Source organism: Camelina sativa, chromosome 13, assembly GCF_030686135.1.
Source record: "Camelina sativa cultivar CO46 ecotype springtype chromosome 13, ASM3068613v1".
Classification (NCBI taxonomy): domain Eukaryota; kingdom Viridiplantae; phylum Streptophyta; class Magnoliopsida; order Brassicales; family Brassicaceae; genus Camelina; species Camelina sativa.
In genome coordinates this window covers 22,196,076-22,212,104 of record NC_141892.1, presented here as the reverse complement: position 1 = coordinate 22,212,104, position 16,029 = coordinate 22,196,076, and the positions used below count along the sequence as shown (strand labels likewise).

At 33.8% G+C, this 16,029-nt stretch overlaps 2 protein-coding genes and 1 pseudogene across 3 annotated transcripts; 2 read left to right on the top strand and 1 right to left on the bottom strand.

Annotated features, from left to right (window-relative positions):
- The first annotated feature begins 903 nt into the window (after positions 1 to 903).
- On the top strand, positions 904 to 4,660 carry LOC104737151 (ASI1-immunoprecipitated protein 3). Its single transcript, XM_010457263.3, has 8 exons — positions 904 to 1,434; positions 2,072 to 2,134; positions 2,220 to 2,939; positions 3,095 to 3,226; positions 3,514 to 3,597; positions 3,802 to 3,861; positions 3,962 to 4,048; positions 4,219 to 4,660. The coding sequence occupies exons 1-8, from the start codon at positions 1,027 to 1,029 to the stop codon at positions 4,435 to 4,437; spliced, it is 1,773 nt and encodes a 590-aa protein (XP_010455565.2). The 5' UTR covers positions 904 to 1,026; the 3' UTR covers positions 4,438 to 4,660.
- A 4,208-nt stretch (positions 4,661 to 8,868) lies between these two features.
- On the top strand, positions 8,869 to 9,699 carry LOC147929847 (uncharacterized). The gene is made up of 2 exons (XM_087480749.1): positions 8,869 to 9,063; positions 9,121 to 9,699. The coding sequence occupies exons 1-2, from the start codon at positions 8,869 to 8,871 to the stop codon at positions 9,697 to 9,699; spliced, it is 774 nt and encodes a 257-aa protein (XP_087336875.1).
- Positions 9,700 to 12,360: 2,661 nt separating this feature from the next.
- Positions 12,361 to 14,975, bottom strand: LOC104738382 (cysteine-rich receptor-like protein kinase 34; annotated as a pseudogene). The gene is made up of 7 exons (XR_015578781.1): positions 14,080 to 14,975; positions 13,877 to 14,005; positions 13,669 to 13,790; positions 13,343 to 13,553; positions 13,023 to 13,260; positions 12,781 to 12,934; positions 12,361 to 12,725 (listed from the first exon to the last, which is right to left on the bottom strand). The product of XR_015578781.1 is annotated as a cysteine-rich receptor-like protein kinase 34 (transcript).
- Between the last annotated feature and the right edge of the window lie 1,054 nt (positions 14,976 to 16,029).

Here is a 16,029-nt window from a genome sequence, read left to right as displayed (position 1 = left end):
TTTAGTTCGGTTTTTAGTTGAATTTTATAATTTTACCGTATATATATTAAAATTTAATTTTTGAAGAAGATAAAAATATTATATTTGATATATTTAAACTTAATAAAAAATTGAAATTATAAATATGTAAACATATGGAAAGTTTAAAATAACATGGACATGTTAAATATCGATATAATAAAGAATTAAAATATCATTAATTCGATACATCAATATGGGTTAAATCCTTATTTTTTGACAACATCAATATAAGATATATCGAATCAAACTAAGTTAGTTAAGATTGTGCTAAAATTTTTTTTTAGGCAGTATACCATGAGTTAAATTGTAGTAATAAGTCAAAAGTTTATACATATACAAATGTTATCATTTTAAAAATTTCTCAAATCATCACCTATATCTATAATAGTATTTTTGCATCAGTTTTTGCTCAAAAATGTTTTTTAGAAAGGTTTTACATTGAATGCTATTTAATGCTTATATTCATATCCAAACAAGTTTAGTTAACTTTCTCTACTATCCTTATAACCAAACACAATTAAAATATTTTAAATATTCATATATATTTTTCTATAATTATTGTAAAAAAAATGTTCTATAATTAATATAGATATTTAGAAGATTTATTCCAGATTAAAAAATATATTCTCCTATCATCTCAATAAAATATAATTTTTATACATGTGTTAGACAATATTTTTAGAAAATTTAGTTTTAATGATCCATATATCCTTAATTTCTATTTTAGAAACTAAGGATAATATAAGCTAATTCATGTATATTAAAAAGTTATATGTTTTTACATAAAACTTCTTTATCTAATTTGCTAGTAAAACCTCTAAAGTCCAAACTTAAGTAAACTAATTTTATAAGTAGTCATTATAAATAGGCAAACGCAGAGGAACCCTCATTACCTCAATCTGAAAGTAATAAAATTAAATAAATAAACATTAAATAAAAAAAATCCAATTTTTTGTATAAATTTACTAATATTTTTTATTTTCCGATTTCTCGAAGAAGAAAACGATGGTGTTGTCTCGGCGATTCGCTCAAGTGTCGAGTGACGAAGACGACGATGTACCGATCACGAGGGCTAAGGGAAGGAACTCGACGAGTTCTGAGGAGATTTTGGGGAAACGGAAGAAGCGTAAGACGGTGAAGCTCTACGAAGAGATAGAAGTGAAGGAATCGGAGAGGAAGAGGAAGAGAAAGGGGAAGAAAGGGGATGACGATGATGAGGATATGATGATGGAGGAGGAGGAGGAGGAAGAAACGCCTCCGGAGGCTGAAGAAGAAGAGGAAGAAGAAGAAGAAGAAGAAGAGAAGCCTGATGATGCGAGTCCTGTTGGTGATTCGGTTAAGGTTACGGGTAAAGGAAAAGGGAAAAGAACTCATTTTTTGCAATTTGAGTATGATGGCAACAAATATGATGTGGTGAGTTGTTGCGTTTTATCTCTAGGGTTTCTGATTTTGATTGGAGTTTTGATGTTTTTTTTTGGGTTTTAGATTGATGTGATCAAATTGAGCTTGTGGGTTTTGTTGTAAATGTTCTGATTTAATTTTGTAGATTTGGAATTGAGAGTTGGTTGAGATTTTTTTCGTTTTTGCTTTGCTGTTGTTACATTGTTGTGGACATTGAAATCTAGGGTTTTAAGGAATTTTGATGTCTGTATGACATTAGAATGTGTTAGCCGCGTTTAGTTTACTGGGAACCTCAGATGATGTAGAGTGTCAGCAATAGATGCTCTAGTTATTAGGGTTTATACTACTTGAACAGAAACTTTTGTTAAAAACTGGCCTTGTACGCTTATGGTTGTTGTCATTTGTTGGGCACTCATCGATGTGTCACTGTGTCAGAGGAATGTTTCTCTCTCGTTTTTTGGTGTGTTCTGACTGCATAGTCTAGAGACTCTGGAAATTTTACTTTCACATCATGTTTTTTTCTTGCACCTGAATGTTTAGGATTGTATACACGTTTGTCATGAGTGTTCATATATTGTCTGGTTGATTTAATGCTCGGGACCTTTGGGACATTTGCTTCTAGTCTCGCTTACACTCCCTTTTTGTGTAGGAGGATCCGGTGTTGTTGGTTCCTGAGGACAAAAGTCAAAAACCATATGTTGCAATTATCAAGGTACTGGTGTGTTAAAATTTATATTCGGTTTTTTAGTTTTTGTTGTATCATCCACTTGGAAATAAAGCTCCGGTTTTTTTGACAGGATATTACGCAAACTAAAGATGGAAGCATGATGATTCTGGGACAGTGGTTTTATCGCCCAGAAGAGGCAGAGAAAAAGGGTGGTGGAAACTGGCAATCGAGTGATACACGAGAGCTGTTCTACAGTTTCCATCGTGATGAAGTGCCAGCAGAGTCTGTGATGCACAGATGTGTTGTTTACTTTGTCCCGGCCCATAAACAACTTCCGAAACGCAAAAATAACCCTGGATTCATTGTCCGGAAGGTCTATGATACTGTTGAAAAGAAGCTGTGGAAGCTGACTGACAAAGACTATGAAGACTCAAAACAACATGAAATCGACCTTCTTGTCCAAAAGACGATGTCGCAATTGGGTGATCTTCCAGACCTTGAATCTGAGGAAATTCTTTTTGACCAGGAGAATATGTTGAAGGCGAAAAGATCTTTTCGAAAAGCTAACATAAGTCCTGTTGATGTTAGAAGGGAGGAAGATGCCTCTCTTAAGGCTGAAACGCCTGGAAGTGGTGCGGGTATATCATCAGAGCATTATGCTATCTTAGAGAAGTTTGATTCACTAACAGGTGATGCTCATCGTGACAAGTGTTTGGGGAAGCTTCTGGAGGCTGTCCAACACGTATGTTATATTCCTGAGAACAAACCAGCTGGCGACGATGCAAAGATGGGTTCAAATGGATCCCATCTTGAACATGATGAGAAAGATACGAAGTCTGAAAATGGAAAGGTATTAACTAAACGTCTCAATCATTTTGATCACCCTAAATATTCTCCCTCTTCATACAGTCACCTTTCACATTCTTTCCTACCAGAATTGACCAAATTACATATTAAGAATTCAGTAATTGCTGGAATAACTCTTTCGTTTAAACTGATTGGCAGGATGAGAATTTTCTCTGGCCAGATGCTGCTGTTCCTCCAGTGTGTGCTCTTGAGAATGCTTCACATGCTTCTCTTGCATCGGATTATCAGAAATATAACCAAAAGATGAGGACACTGGTTTTCAATCTCAAGGTTAGAATCTGCATTCATGCCATTTCATTACTTTTCTCCCCCAACTGACTGTACTGGTAAAGTTGTACATGTATGCTCCTTATTCATGAAAGTTGATGTATGAATTTATTATGACATGGTAAAATTTCAATATGTAATGATTGGTTGATTACTGGACTTCTCATCCGAACAGTAATATGTTTGTTCATATTTGAGTCTTTGTGGAGGTTCTCAATTTGCTGCCTTAAACATCACTTTTGCGTTTCTTCTAAGTATTTAATAGTAATTTGATTTTGTTTTGTCTGCAGAACACCGCACTGCTGGCTAGACGACTGCTCAATGGCGAGTTAGAGCCTGCAAAGATTTTGAACATGTCACCCACGGAGTTAAAGGTTACAGACTTTTTCTGTTACATATATGCACATATATTATTATCTCCCCCTTTTTTCTTCAGCTTCCTTTCTTAATTTCACTCGCATAGATTTCATTTCAGATTTCTTCTGAATGTTTTTACTCTGTTCCATAGTAAGAAAGTATTAGTGAGTATATCTTGCATGTTAAAATGACTAAAAAGTGAGTTTTTTTCTGGGATTCAGGAGGGTCTAACTGCTGACGAAACAACAAAGAAGGAGCCTGATGAGGCGGATCGCATGCAGGTCTTTTATTTTTCTGAAAATTTAGTTTTCAAATTGGTTTGCTGGATTTCAGTTAGGAATTGTCTATGACTATAATATCATGTGTTTGTTCCGGATACAGATGACTGATGCAAGATGCTCGAGATGCAATCAATTGACAGTGGGCCTGCGGGATATCATCCAAGCTGGGCATGGAGACCGCTATCAGGTTCTTATGCTTTTCCTTATTACGCATTCTATATCCTTGGATAAAAGAGAATTTGCTAAACCTAAATTGAAAAGAGATTATGTTGTATATAAGCGAAGGACATCATATACCATGATCTTTTTCTCTTACTGTACCCTAATAATCACATTCTGCTTCTGTTTTGCATCTAGCTGGAGTGTGTCGACTGTGGCTATTCCTGGTACGCCTCAAGGGATGAGGTTTCAACTCTGACAATAGGCATAGAGAAACCTGCCCAAGGCACAGAGAAGGAGGATACTGAGAAGAATTTGACCAGTCCTCGTGAAACTGAGAAACCAAATGACGAAGCCTTGAAGACCAATGACTCAAATGCTGACAACAATCCAGAAGCCTCCAAGAAACCAGAGTAAAGGTGTTCCAACTTTTAATAGTATGTTTAGAGTTTCAGATGTGAATTCGAACTGGGTTTCACTTTTAACAGTTTGGTTAACCGTATAGATAAATCGGATAATAAAGCTTATTATGACAACCAAACTAAGACTGGTTACGGGCATATATCAATTGTCAGTTAGCTTTATTTTCCTGTAGTTTTCTCAACAGTTGTCTATCTTATAGAACTTTATTTCCTTGGAACATCTTTCTCAGTAACTGTCTCTTTGTCTTTGTCGACATCTTTCAATGTTTGTCGACCATACACAGTCCGATGCGGGGAAGTAGATAGAGAGACGCAACTTAGTGCCACAAGGCCCATATTGTCTCTATTTTGTGCTCAAAGCCTAACTTATAACCGGGGTAGGGTTGAGATGATGATCCCGGGTCGCGTTAGGGTGGAAACCCGAGAAGAATATTAGAATTCCTTTATATATATATATGGTATGTGGGCTTAGGCCCAAAGATGAACCATACTATAGCATGCAAGTTAAGGTCTAACGAGAAGCTAATAAAAATTTAAGGTTAAGATCTAAAAGAAAAGGAAGTCCAAAATTTGAAAGTAAATAGTGTCTACAACGTGAGTATATCGTCTAGAGGTAACTTTCATAGGTCGGTCGGAGGAAGTGCGGGCTGTGGAGACGGTCGAATGAGAGTCTTTGGCTGATGGTCGTTCAAGATTCGAGGATGAATCTATGTTGGTTGGTGGAGAATTGTAACATCCGTGTTCCGCGATTAGAATATGGGATTTGTTGAATAAACCAAAAGAGTGGATTTTAATTAATTTCGGTTTAATTAAATCCTGGTTTAATCTAATTAAACTTAAAACCCTAATTCCTCCTTAGGTCTACACCACCTCTCCTCTCTTTTGTGTGTTGTGATCGACATTTTTTTGATCAAAGAGAAGGAGAGAAAAAGGGAGAGAGAGAGCTCTTGGTTTTGGTGTATAAGACAAAAGAAGCAGAATCGTTAGGGTTTGGGAGGAAGCGATTTCGACGTATCAAATCGCTCTCGAAGGTAACAAAATTTGGTAGAGTTATATCCAAGTGTTTCATCGGGATTCTCCTTATTACGGAAGTGGGTTTGGATTTAAACTCTGTGAGTTATTGGTAGTTTTGTGAGACAAGTTCTCAAAGTTGCGAATTGAGATTAACGAGTGTTGGAGGCTTAATTTCAGGCTTGTCTGAGATCTGATTGTTACAAAATTTTGTTGGAAGCTTCAGGACGTCTAGACCGTGGTTTTCACTGAAGAGATTGGAAGGTTAATGAAGCAAGTCTGAATGTTGCTGGCAAGTGGAGAACCTCTCTTTTAGGTTTTATTTGGTATTCGTGAATCACCTTGTTGAGGTGAATGCGTGACCATGAGCTTATCTGAGGGATTGGGTTGTATGACTTGTTTTGTGTGATGACGTGGAGGCGTGGTAAATATGTTATTGGATGTTCTGTTTAATGACTGATTTGTTATGTTTTTATTAGTGGTGATACTCTTGTTTGCTTGTGTTTATAGCTCTTAGATGAGAGGATCGCCTCACCGAATATTTCTGGTAATACTCACTCATCTTACTGTGTTTGTGGTGTAGGTAAAGGCAAAGTCTGACTGTAGGATCATGACAATGAAGAGGAGGATATTCTAAGAACTTCATTGTTATGCTTTGGTTTCTGCTAAAATTGGAATGTTGATGTTAGAACTATGGTTTAAGTCGTTAGCTCTGTTTTACGATTCTGATTTGATTCTAGATATTTAAATAAATATTTTGGAGTTGTTTATTCATTATTTTATTATTTATTATTTAATATTTGATATTTATTATTTAATATCTATTATTCATTATTTATTATTAAAAAACGTGTTGGGTCGTTTATTGTAAACCCAAACCGAAATATAAGTTCGTTCTAATTGTAAAATCTATATCCTAGCCACCTCATTTGTAAATCTAAACCAACATATAATTTTTGTTCTAATTGTAAAATGTAAACCCTAACCACCTCATTTGTAAACCCAAACTGACATATAATTTCTTTTTAATTGTAAAATCTAAATCCTAATCACCTCATTTGTAAATCCAAACCGACACACAATTTTGTTTTAACTGTAAAATCTAAACCTTAATTCTCATTTATAAACTCAAAGTGATATATACCTCGTTTAATTGTAAAATCTAAACCAAGATAATATTTAATTTCCAATCATTAAAAGTATACAAAATTTAATTGTCGCAAAATGTTAATTTGAATATGTAAAACAAGGAAATGATGTGAAGTGATCTTAGTGCAGTAGCCAATAGTAAGTCCTTAATGTATAAGGCACCATCACACCAAGGATCGAGTCATGGTTCCTACGAATGTACGAATGTTAATATCCTTCTATCTACAATATATTAACATTTTTGAAAATATTTGATGTTCTACCACCCTTTAAGTTATACTTAATTACATAGTTAATACCAAAGTTTCCTCTAAACTTGCAATAATACATATTTTCACAACATCTCTAAACTTCTAAAAATAATATCATATTTCAAAACTAAATTTTCAAAATTAAATCATAAACTCTACTATCTTTGTTTTAATTTAGTTGTCATTTTGGGAATTAAATTTTGTAACATAATCGTTGCCATTTTATATTTTGAATGTAAATATTTGGTAAATATTCCAAATTTATCTCTGCTGTTTAATTTTTTTTACCAATAAAAAAAATAGAAAATATATTAATAAATGAGAAAATATAAATTTGATAGTTCTCTTAGTTTGTGTAAGAAAACGTAAAACGAAAAGGTAAAAGAATGGAGGGAGTATCTACTAAACTATATCCTCTCAAAACTATATTCTAAATATAAATTAAAGAACACATCCTTAAAATCTTTTTTTTTTTAAATCAAAATATCACAATCATGTCAAGTAGTGTTATTTTTAAAAATTTGTTGAATATATATGTTATAATTATTCATAAAACTTGTTTTAGTGCTATTTTAGGATATTTTTCATTGAACTATATTTTTTGGTATCTATATTTTTTAGTAGTTTATTTTTTAAATATATTGATCGGTATATTTTGTGCTTGTCAATTTCACATATCCTTCCTTCTTTTAGGAAAATACAACATCAAATCTTTTTACATTAGGACCGACACAATGCATTTAAAAATTGATATAAATTAAAATCAACAAATATCACTTTTTGATATCCATATATATCCATATCTTTCAAAATTCTCATTCACTATAAATATTACACCATCTCATATTACTTTTCCCAATCATGATATTCAACTGCCTTTTCCAAACGATTTGTTGATTGGTGGTCATTAGAAGGATTCACTTTCAAAAGAGACGTTTGATTGCTTCCAATATAGACCCATAGTAGATAAAAAAAAAGGAAAAAAAAAGAAGAAGTTTAAAGTAAATTTATAATAGTGTAACCATGTGCTTTGATTAATAAAATAAAAACTATGGTTTCACTTTTGTTTAACCAAATTATGTTCTATATCTATTTCCTTTATATTTTTTTCAGCTTATATCTTTGTTTCCTAAATCAGACAAACCAAATCATACCATGTCATTATAAAAGCTAAGTTAGAGCATAGACAAAATGAGAGAATCAATGATATCAAAGAGCTGATGTGTTTTATGTTGAAGTTTCAAGTATCTTCATGAATCATGATAAAATGTGAGATGCATCCAGATCCTAAAGCGGAACTAAGATAGAATTTATATATCACTGGTTTAGTATATATATAACCGGTTTAGTTAAATGTAATCAGCTAATTCTGAATCCTTAAATCCCACTGATTTTATCAGTTCACTACTTCACATTAAAACAATATGACAACAGAACAGAAGCATCACTCCGGGTCAAACCAAATTATAATATCAGTCACCTCAGCAGAGCAGAGGATCTAAACATGTAACAGTCACACCATCATCAGCTAGATAGAACAAGGAACTGTTTATACCAAACAACGTCAAGCCCTCAAGCTTTAGAGAAACAAGAAGCAACATGACAAATTTGGAGTGTAATAGTTGTTATGAGATTCGAAGTCTCTTATTGCATAGCGAGAGAAGGCATTATCTAATTGGTTCACATTTTGTATCTAACTTTGCTTTCATTTTTCTTTTTCTTTGGTGTTATGTAAGTAATTATATGGTACTTTCATTTTTCTTTTTCTTTGGTCATGTTGATGAATTTTAAAATTGTTTTTCTCCTGATAGTCAATTTCTGTCCTTAATATAGTTATTTAACTAATAAACCATAACCAATAATTTGATTTGTTATCGAATGACTACAAAGTTTTATAATTAAGTAAACAAGACTTTTAAATAGAGAGAGAGAACGAGACTTGAAAGGAGCATAACCTTGAGATCTCAGATTCAACAATTCCTTCTACTTCTTTCTTCTTCTTGAAGTATACGAACATGGAATCTGAGGGAGTGTCACTACCGTTGATCCACAAGCATGTTATGATGCCTTTGAATGATTCGCGGACAGCTGCTTGCTGTGGACGCTTTGGATTTACCACTGGTGGCTATTACTGCGAAATATGTGAATTCTTTGTTCACAGGAAATGTGTTGACGAGTCTCCTGAATATATTGAACATCCATCTCACGCTGTTCACACTCTTAAGCTTTAAAGTAAAGCCAACCATTCTTGTGATTTATGTGGCAAGAAGATCGAGAATCTATGCTATCGTTGTGAGATCTGTGACTTTGATGTGGATCTGTTCTGCGCCAAGTACCCACCACCAGAGGTTATTGATATTTACAAGACGCATCACCACAAGCTCACCCTTCTCAAGGAAAAGGAGATGATCAAGTTCGAGCGTGGCACTAAATGTCGTATGTATGGTTGTTACGAGTTTCGTTACAAATGCCATGATTGTGATTTAGAATTCCATCTGGATTGCCTATGGAATCCGCCCGAGGCAAAACACCTGTCAGAGGTAAATCACACTTCCCATCCCTTACATCCTCTTAAGTTCCACACAGGTCAAAAACCAGAATATTCTGATGGAAAATGTCGTCTTTGCACAAGAAAGATTAATGATATGTTGTTTTATCATTGTTCTTCTTGTAACTTCAGTTTGGATATGGTATGTCTTTTATCCCCACCACCACAATCTGTTCTTGATTTGAAAGCTCCGGGGCGCTCATACTGTCCTTGTAGTCAAGCCGGTATACGTGTTGAAGAAACAACAATTTACATGTTTTTCCGATATGAAGTTAATGTTATCTACGTTAATGAATAAAAATATCACAACGTAAAACCCTTTTTAATCACTCATAAACAACTGTTAGATATTTTATACACCAATACATATCTTTTCTAAAAGAAACAAAAAATACACAAATTCTCAGGAGCATTTCTGAAAGGAAAAAAAAAGGTTTATGCTCGTGGCAATATTCATAGCATTGGTGTTCATAAGTAACATGAACGTAGCAGCAGGAAAAGCGATTGGCTATCCAGCAATACGACGTGTTTCTTGTTGTAAAATGTATGTATATGTAATAGAGAACTGACTAAAACAAGAGAAGATGTTGATACTTTCATATATTCACTAGATGAGGACCCGCCCGATGTGCGGGTTTAAAGTTTTATAAATAAAATTAAATTTATTAAAATTTGTTGTATGTTATATATAAATTTTATTTTTGTTATAATACACTGATTTATATCAATTTACAAATTTTATATGTATGTTACTTTTAAAAGTATATTTTTTATACCTAAATGTACTCTTGTATGTTACAAAAATATTCTTTATCACCATTTAGAAACTGTCCATATAAACACATGAAGCCAAATATATTACTTTCACTTTTGCATAGTTTTTTAATTACTAAAATTGTTGGCTCAAAAAACATTGTGAATAAAAAATATATTACATAATATACTAACCAATGATGTATCATCACAATAATGTATAACCACCATGGAGAAAACATCGGCTCCGCCTTCATCCCTTATGGAGAGAACCTTGCGTCCAACCTCCTTCACCATGGAGAGAAATTTGACTCCGCCTTTCTCCCTTGGAAAGATAACCTTGCGTCCAATCTCCTCCACCTTCCTCCCTTGCGGAGATAACTTTGTGTCCAACCTTCTCTACCATAGGGAGAACCTCGGCTCTGCCCTCCTCCTATATGGAGAAAATATGTTCACGTATTTTTGTTATCTCAAAATGGCTTGTTCCGACAACCAATGAAAGTAAAAACAATTTTCTAACTTCACAAAAAAATCTTTTGATAGTAACTAATGTTAGATTTTCCAATGTATTCGCGATAGTAACTATGCCAAAGTGAAAGTAAAATAGTTGGCTTAATGTGTTTATAGATAACATAATATACTAATCAATGATGTATCATCACAATAATGTATGACCGCCATGGAAAAAACCTCGGCTCCGCCCTCATCTCTTATGGAGAGAACCTTGCGTCCAACTTCCTCCATCATGGACAGAACCTTGGCTCCATCTTCCTCCCTTGGAGAGATAACCTTGCGTCCAACCTCCTCCACCTTCCTCTGTTGGGTAGATAACCTTGTGTCCAACCTTCTCCACCATAGAGAGAACCTCGGCTCTGCCCTCTGTGTGGAGAGAAAATGTTCACGTCTTTTTGCTATCTCAAAATAGCTTGCTCCGACGACCAAGAAACGTCAAAACCTTTTTCAATCGTCACAAAATCTTTTGATAGTAACTAATGCTAAATTTCTCAATGTATTCGTGGAAGTGTCTTTGACACACCATGATGTAGCCTCTGTCTATGTAACGCTTCAACCGCCACATTGTTTAGCGAGCCCATGTCTACTCTCAGTCCATGGGCCCACCTTCCCAAATGGGCTCTACATCTATTCCCGGCTTGTGAACCAACCCATATTCGATGGCTGGTTTGTTACGTTTATAAGTCTTTAAAAACTTGATTACCGACCTTACAAATCAACAAATGATATTTTCTTGTGTTTTGTCCTCACTCGCACAATTTCGACAATCACTTCCAGAAAGATCACCCATCATGAAGTTCTCTCAAGACCCTTGACTGAAAAAATAAGTGCAATTTGGTGACGTATGTGGCTAAATTAATTCTTTTAAACATTTCCGCAAAGCAGGATGTCAGAGTCTTTGAGCTCCTATAGATCTATCAACAACGATTTATTTTTTTCCAATCTATCTATCTATGTTTGTTGTACGCTTGTGTTTGATTAGCCTATTTTATCAATTCATCAGGTTGATGAGCTTCTATTCGTTATCTCCCTTTGAGATTGAATGAATAATGGTAACAATTATGTTTTCCCAAAAAAAGAAGGGTTTATGACCAACCAATCAAGGTTGAGAAATTGAAAGAAAATTAATTTGGCATAATTAAAGAAACAATAGATAATTATAAGCATGTTAATATATGAATCCCAAATCATTCAAAGATTAAAATATAAATTAAAACAATCTAAATATACAGTAAATTTTAAAATATACTACAATATACTGAGTTGAGTTAATCAATTTGACATCTCTAAATATACTACAATAAAATTTAAAATACAGTATTAGAAAAAGATGACTCATATATTAATCTTTTTTTTGGTCAACATATTAACTTACTTATTCCCAACTGAAAAAAAAAGAAAGTAGTAGAAAATTTTGGGTTAAGAAAATAAGAAAAAATTACCTTCCCATTAAAATGTATTCCCAATTAAACAAAGTTGAAAGCAATGTTTTTTAATAAATTATTTAAATATGAGGTGATCTTTGATTATATATAAGTGTGTACAAAATTTAGAATTAATAATTAAAAGTATATTTTCCGTAATCTTTTTTTCTATTTTTTTAATAATTAATCACTTAAATTTAAAAATAAATAAATCATATTATAATTTCGAATTTTGATAACTTGACACATGTCAAAATCTTGTTAATGACTTACTTTCAAAACCCAACTTTATATAATAAGATTACACTGCCCGTATATATTTAAATACCATTGGTTAACGAGGGTCTAAATCTGTGATCGATACATCATTGGTAGAACCGGGAATAGACATGCTTGTGGATTGTTCACTCCTGTTTGAGAGGCAAAAGCCGGGTGCTCGAGGCACAAGTAAAGTGGCTGTGTTACTAGTGAGCATCATGATTATTCCTGGCAACGTTGGTCGATCAGCGGGATCTTCTTGAACACATAAAAGTGCAATATGGATGCATCTAGTAGCCTCAATACAATTATAGCTTTCTCCTATGGCTGGATCCACCAGTTCTAAAGGTGACCCGTTTCTCCAAAGCCTCCAAGCCTAAAACAAGTGATAAATTGAAATAATATATTTTGGCTGAAAAGATTATACTCACATGTGTGACCAAATTGCCACCAGAATCATTAATGTCGCTGAAGCTGCGGATCATTTTGCCACTTATAATCTCCAGGATCAATATTCCAAAGCTATAGACATCAGATTTCATGGAGAAATGACCATGCATTGCATACTCTGGTGACATGTAACCACTGAAAAATAAAGAAACACTCTTTAGGTAGCCTACTTGAATTATTAAACAGTTTTTTTTTTCTAGTTATTTTTTGATAGAGAGTTTACTAAGTTCCAACGATTCTTCTTGTGCTGGCTTGACTCTGATCAACTCCAAATATCCTTGCCATACCAAAATCTGCGATTTTGGGATTCATATCGGCATCTAAGAGAATGTTACTCGCTTTGAGATCACGGTGTATGATTGTAAGCCGTGAATCTTGATGAAGATATAGAATTCCCCGAGCAATGCCTCCAATAATGTTGTACCGTATTCTCCAGTCTAGTTCTCCTTGCTTCTCAGGATCTATAAATTGCTTAGATATAAATCAGTAGCTACAGAAAAAACTACTCGAAACTTGCAAATATCAGTTTAGCTCATATCATACCCAACAAGAAATAGTCCAGGCTTTTGTTTGGTACAAACTCGTAGACGAGTATCTTTTCTTCTCCTTCCAAACAAAATCCAAGAAGCCTAACCAGATTCCTATGCTGAAGCTTTGTCACAAGAACAGCCTCGTTCTTGAACTCTTGCGTGCCTTGTCCTGATGTTTTTGACAGTCTCTTTACCGCTACTTCAGTTCCATCTAAAAGTGTTCCCTAAAACAATTAAGATGAATCAAACACCATATCCGCTTTACTTTAACAATGTATTTGTTAAACTTCATACAGAGTAGTTGCAAACAAAAAAAAAGATAACAAAAACGTATATTACCTTGTAAACTTCACCAAATCCACCTTGTCCAATCATGTTACTTTCCTCAAAGTTATCAGTTGCATCTTGAATTGTCTTAAAACTGAATTGCACTGAGTGTGTGCTTGTGATCTGGTCACCAGCTGCACAAATAGTGAAATCATCAAATTTTCTTCCACAATTTGTATACTTATGGTAGCTAAAAAAGAAGAAAGGAAGAGGAACCAACCTTGAACTTCAATTGTTTGGTATGATTTTTTTCTCCTGTAAATGGCAAATCCCACAAGAAACAGTACCAAGATTACAATCGTAGAGATAGTAACTGCAACAATAATCCCCGTCGATTTTTTTTTTTTGTCTGAACAAACATGTGACTTAGTTTCAGTTTTCAACAGATTCTTACTAAGAATTATTATAGTCAAAGGTGATTACCTTTTCCAGTTGTGTATTTGTGCGACCGCTTACCGGTGGCTGAGGTAAAACCGGTGGTGGAGGAGGTGAAAATTGTGGTGAAGGTGGTGGCGGTGACAATGTAACATTTCAAAAGCACCAGCAAAAGGATACAAATCCCACCGGATAAAGCAAAATGGTCTTACAAAAGCACCACCCTTATTACCGCGACAACATTTCTTGTAATCAACAACAGTTTTCTTCAGACAATACTCACAATCCCCTGAAGAAACGTCTGGCGTACATTGCACCATAGCGTACATAGTTTGGAAAGTTGTCAATGAAGCAACCTCAGCTGCATAGTACTTATGACCAAATGATGATGATTCATGAGTGCTCGAAGAAGCTGCTGTTATCGTACGGGACATTAACTCTTCCCAGACTCTATCAAATAGTGTCAAATCAACATCGATAGGTGCAGGATCGGACACCGGTTGAGAGGGTTCCATAATGAGTGATCCTGATCCAGAGAAGGAAATGTTGGAATAACGTACCATACAACAATCTGGCCATACATAACCAACTGTTTGGTTAGGACAGCTTCGTAACAAGCCGTCTGATGAGCCTTTGATACATTTTGAACAAGCCTCTGGTTCAGTTCCAGGGATACACATGCCAATGATGAAGAGTTGGTTAGGATTTTGGCCGATGGTGGTGTTGTAGAAGCCGCTGTGAGTTGTGACGTTAGAAGCAAGATTTGAGAGAACTCGACGACGGTTTAGGTCAAAAGTACTATTGGGTTCAAAGTATCCATTGAAGCAAGTTTGTGCAGAAAGGGTGTCTAAGTTTATGAGGAAAAACAAGAATATTGGTAAAAATAGAGTCTTGAGCTTCATTCTTTCAAGATCAGATGATAGAATCAAGAATGTCTTTTTTTTTTTTTTTTTTTTTTTTGGCAAAGAGAATCAAGAAGTTAAATTAAGCTTCATTCTCTCAAAATTTCGAATTTTCATGTCCATTGAATTTTTCATGTTCAATGAAATACCGTGTTCATTTAATTTTCCAAATCCTAAAAGACGCCAAAGACATAGACTTTTACTCTGAATGATGGACCCATACACTCTCAATGGATCTCATCAAGAACTTGAAAGAGGTGGTTGAGGAAAAGTAAGCAAAATCAGATTGTGAAACGACGTATCGTTTGAAAATACAAAACAAGACAAAAAAAAACAAAAAAAAAAACAGAGGAATTAGCAGAGTCAACAATATTAAGTTTGGCATCAATGGTAAACAAACAAACTTTTGAACCCTAAGCATACGTTTACTTCGTTTTCAGTTCATACAAAAAACATCAAATTGAATTCAAAAATAGCGAAACGCAACCTTAAATCGCACAGTTTTCTTTTTTATAAAGTGTCAAATTATCTATAATACTATTTTAGACTTTTTAAAAACTAAATTTTTTTATATCAAATTACTCTCTCGGTTCCAAAATATAAGAGTTTTTGGCGATAAACACAAAGATTAAAAACAATAAATATTGTATTATTTAACAAAGATCAACCAACTGAAAAAATACTACAGAATTTAAATAATTAAAAATATTAAATGAATATATAAAAATTATATAGAAACTTGAAAACATCTTATAAAATATAACAAACAAAAAAACCCAAAAGATCTTATATATTGGAACATAGGGAGTATAATTTTCAATTAGAAAATCGTATTAAATAGGTATATATTGTTTGAATTTTGATGTTTATTAAGATAATCTTATTTGGATTTGGATTTAATTTGATATAATTTAACCGACATAGGACACTGAACACATAATTGTTGTTTTATTAATTAACTAATACATGTTCATTTTAAAATTTGAATCACAACAAATGCAGAAAATTCAGATTATTATTGAAATTTCTAAATTGAATCCAAGGCTTTATCAATCTTTTTTTTCTCAAATTTTATTTACTTCGAAAAATGAATTTT

Excerpts from the sequence above, each read along its gene's own strand:
- LOC104737151 (XM_010457263.3), top strand. The coding sequence starts at position 1,027 with ATGGTGTTGTCTCGGCGATTCGCTCAAGTGTCGAGTGACGAAGACGAC. Across the intron at positions 1,435-2,071 it reads ATGGCAACAAATATGATGTG|GAGGATCCGGTGTTGTTGGT; the intron begins GTGAGTTGTTGC and ends CTTTTTGTGTAG. Across the intron at positions 4,049-4,218 it reads GGCATGGAGACCGCTATCAG|CTGGAGTGTGTCGACTGTGG; the intron begins GTTCTTATGCTT and ends TTTTGCATCTAG.
- LOC147929847 (XM_087480749.1), top strand. The coding sequence starts at position 8,869 with ATGGAATCTGAGGGAGTGTCACTACCGTTGATCCACAAGCATGTTATG. Across the intron at positions 9,064-9,120 it reads TTGAACATCCATCTCACGCT|AAGATCGAGAATCTATGCTA; the intron begins GTTCACACTCTT and ends TTATGTGGCAAG.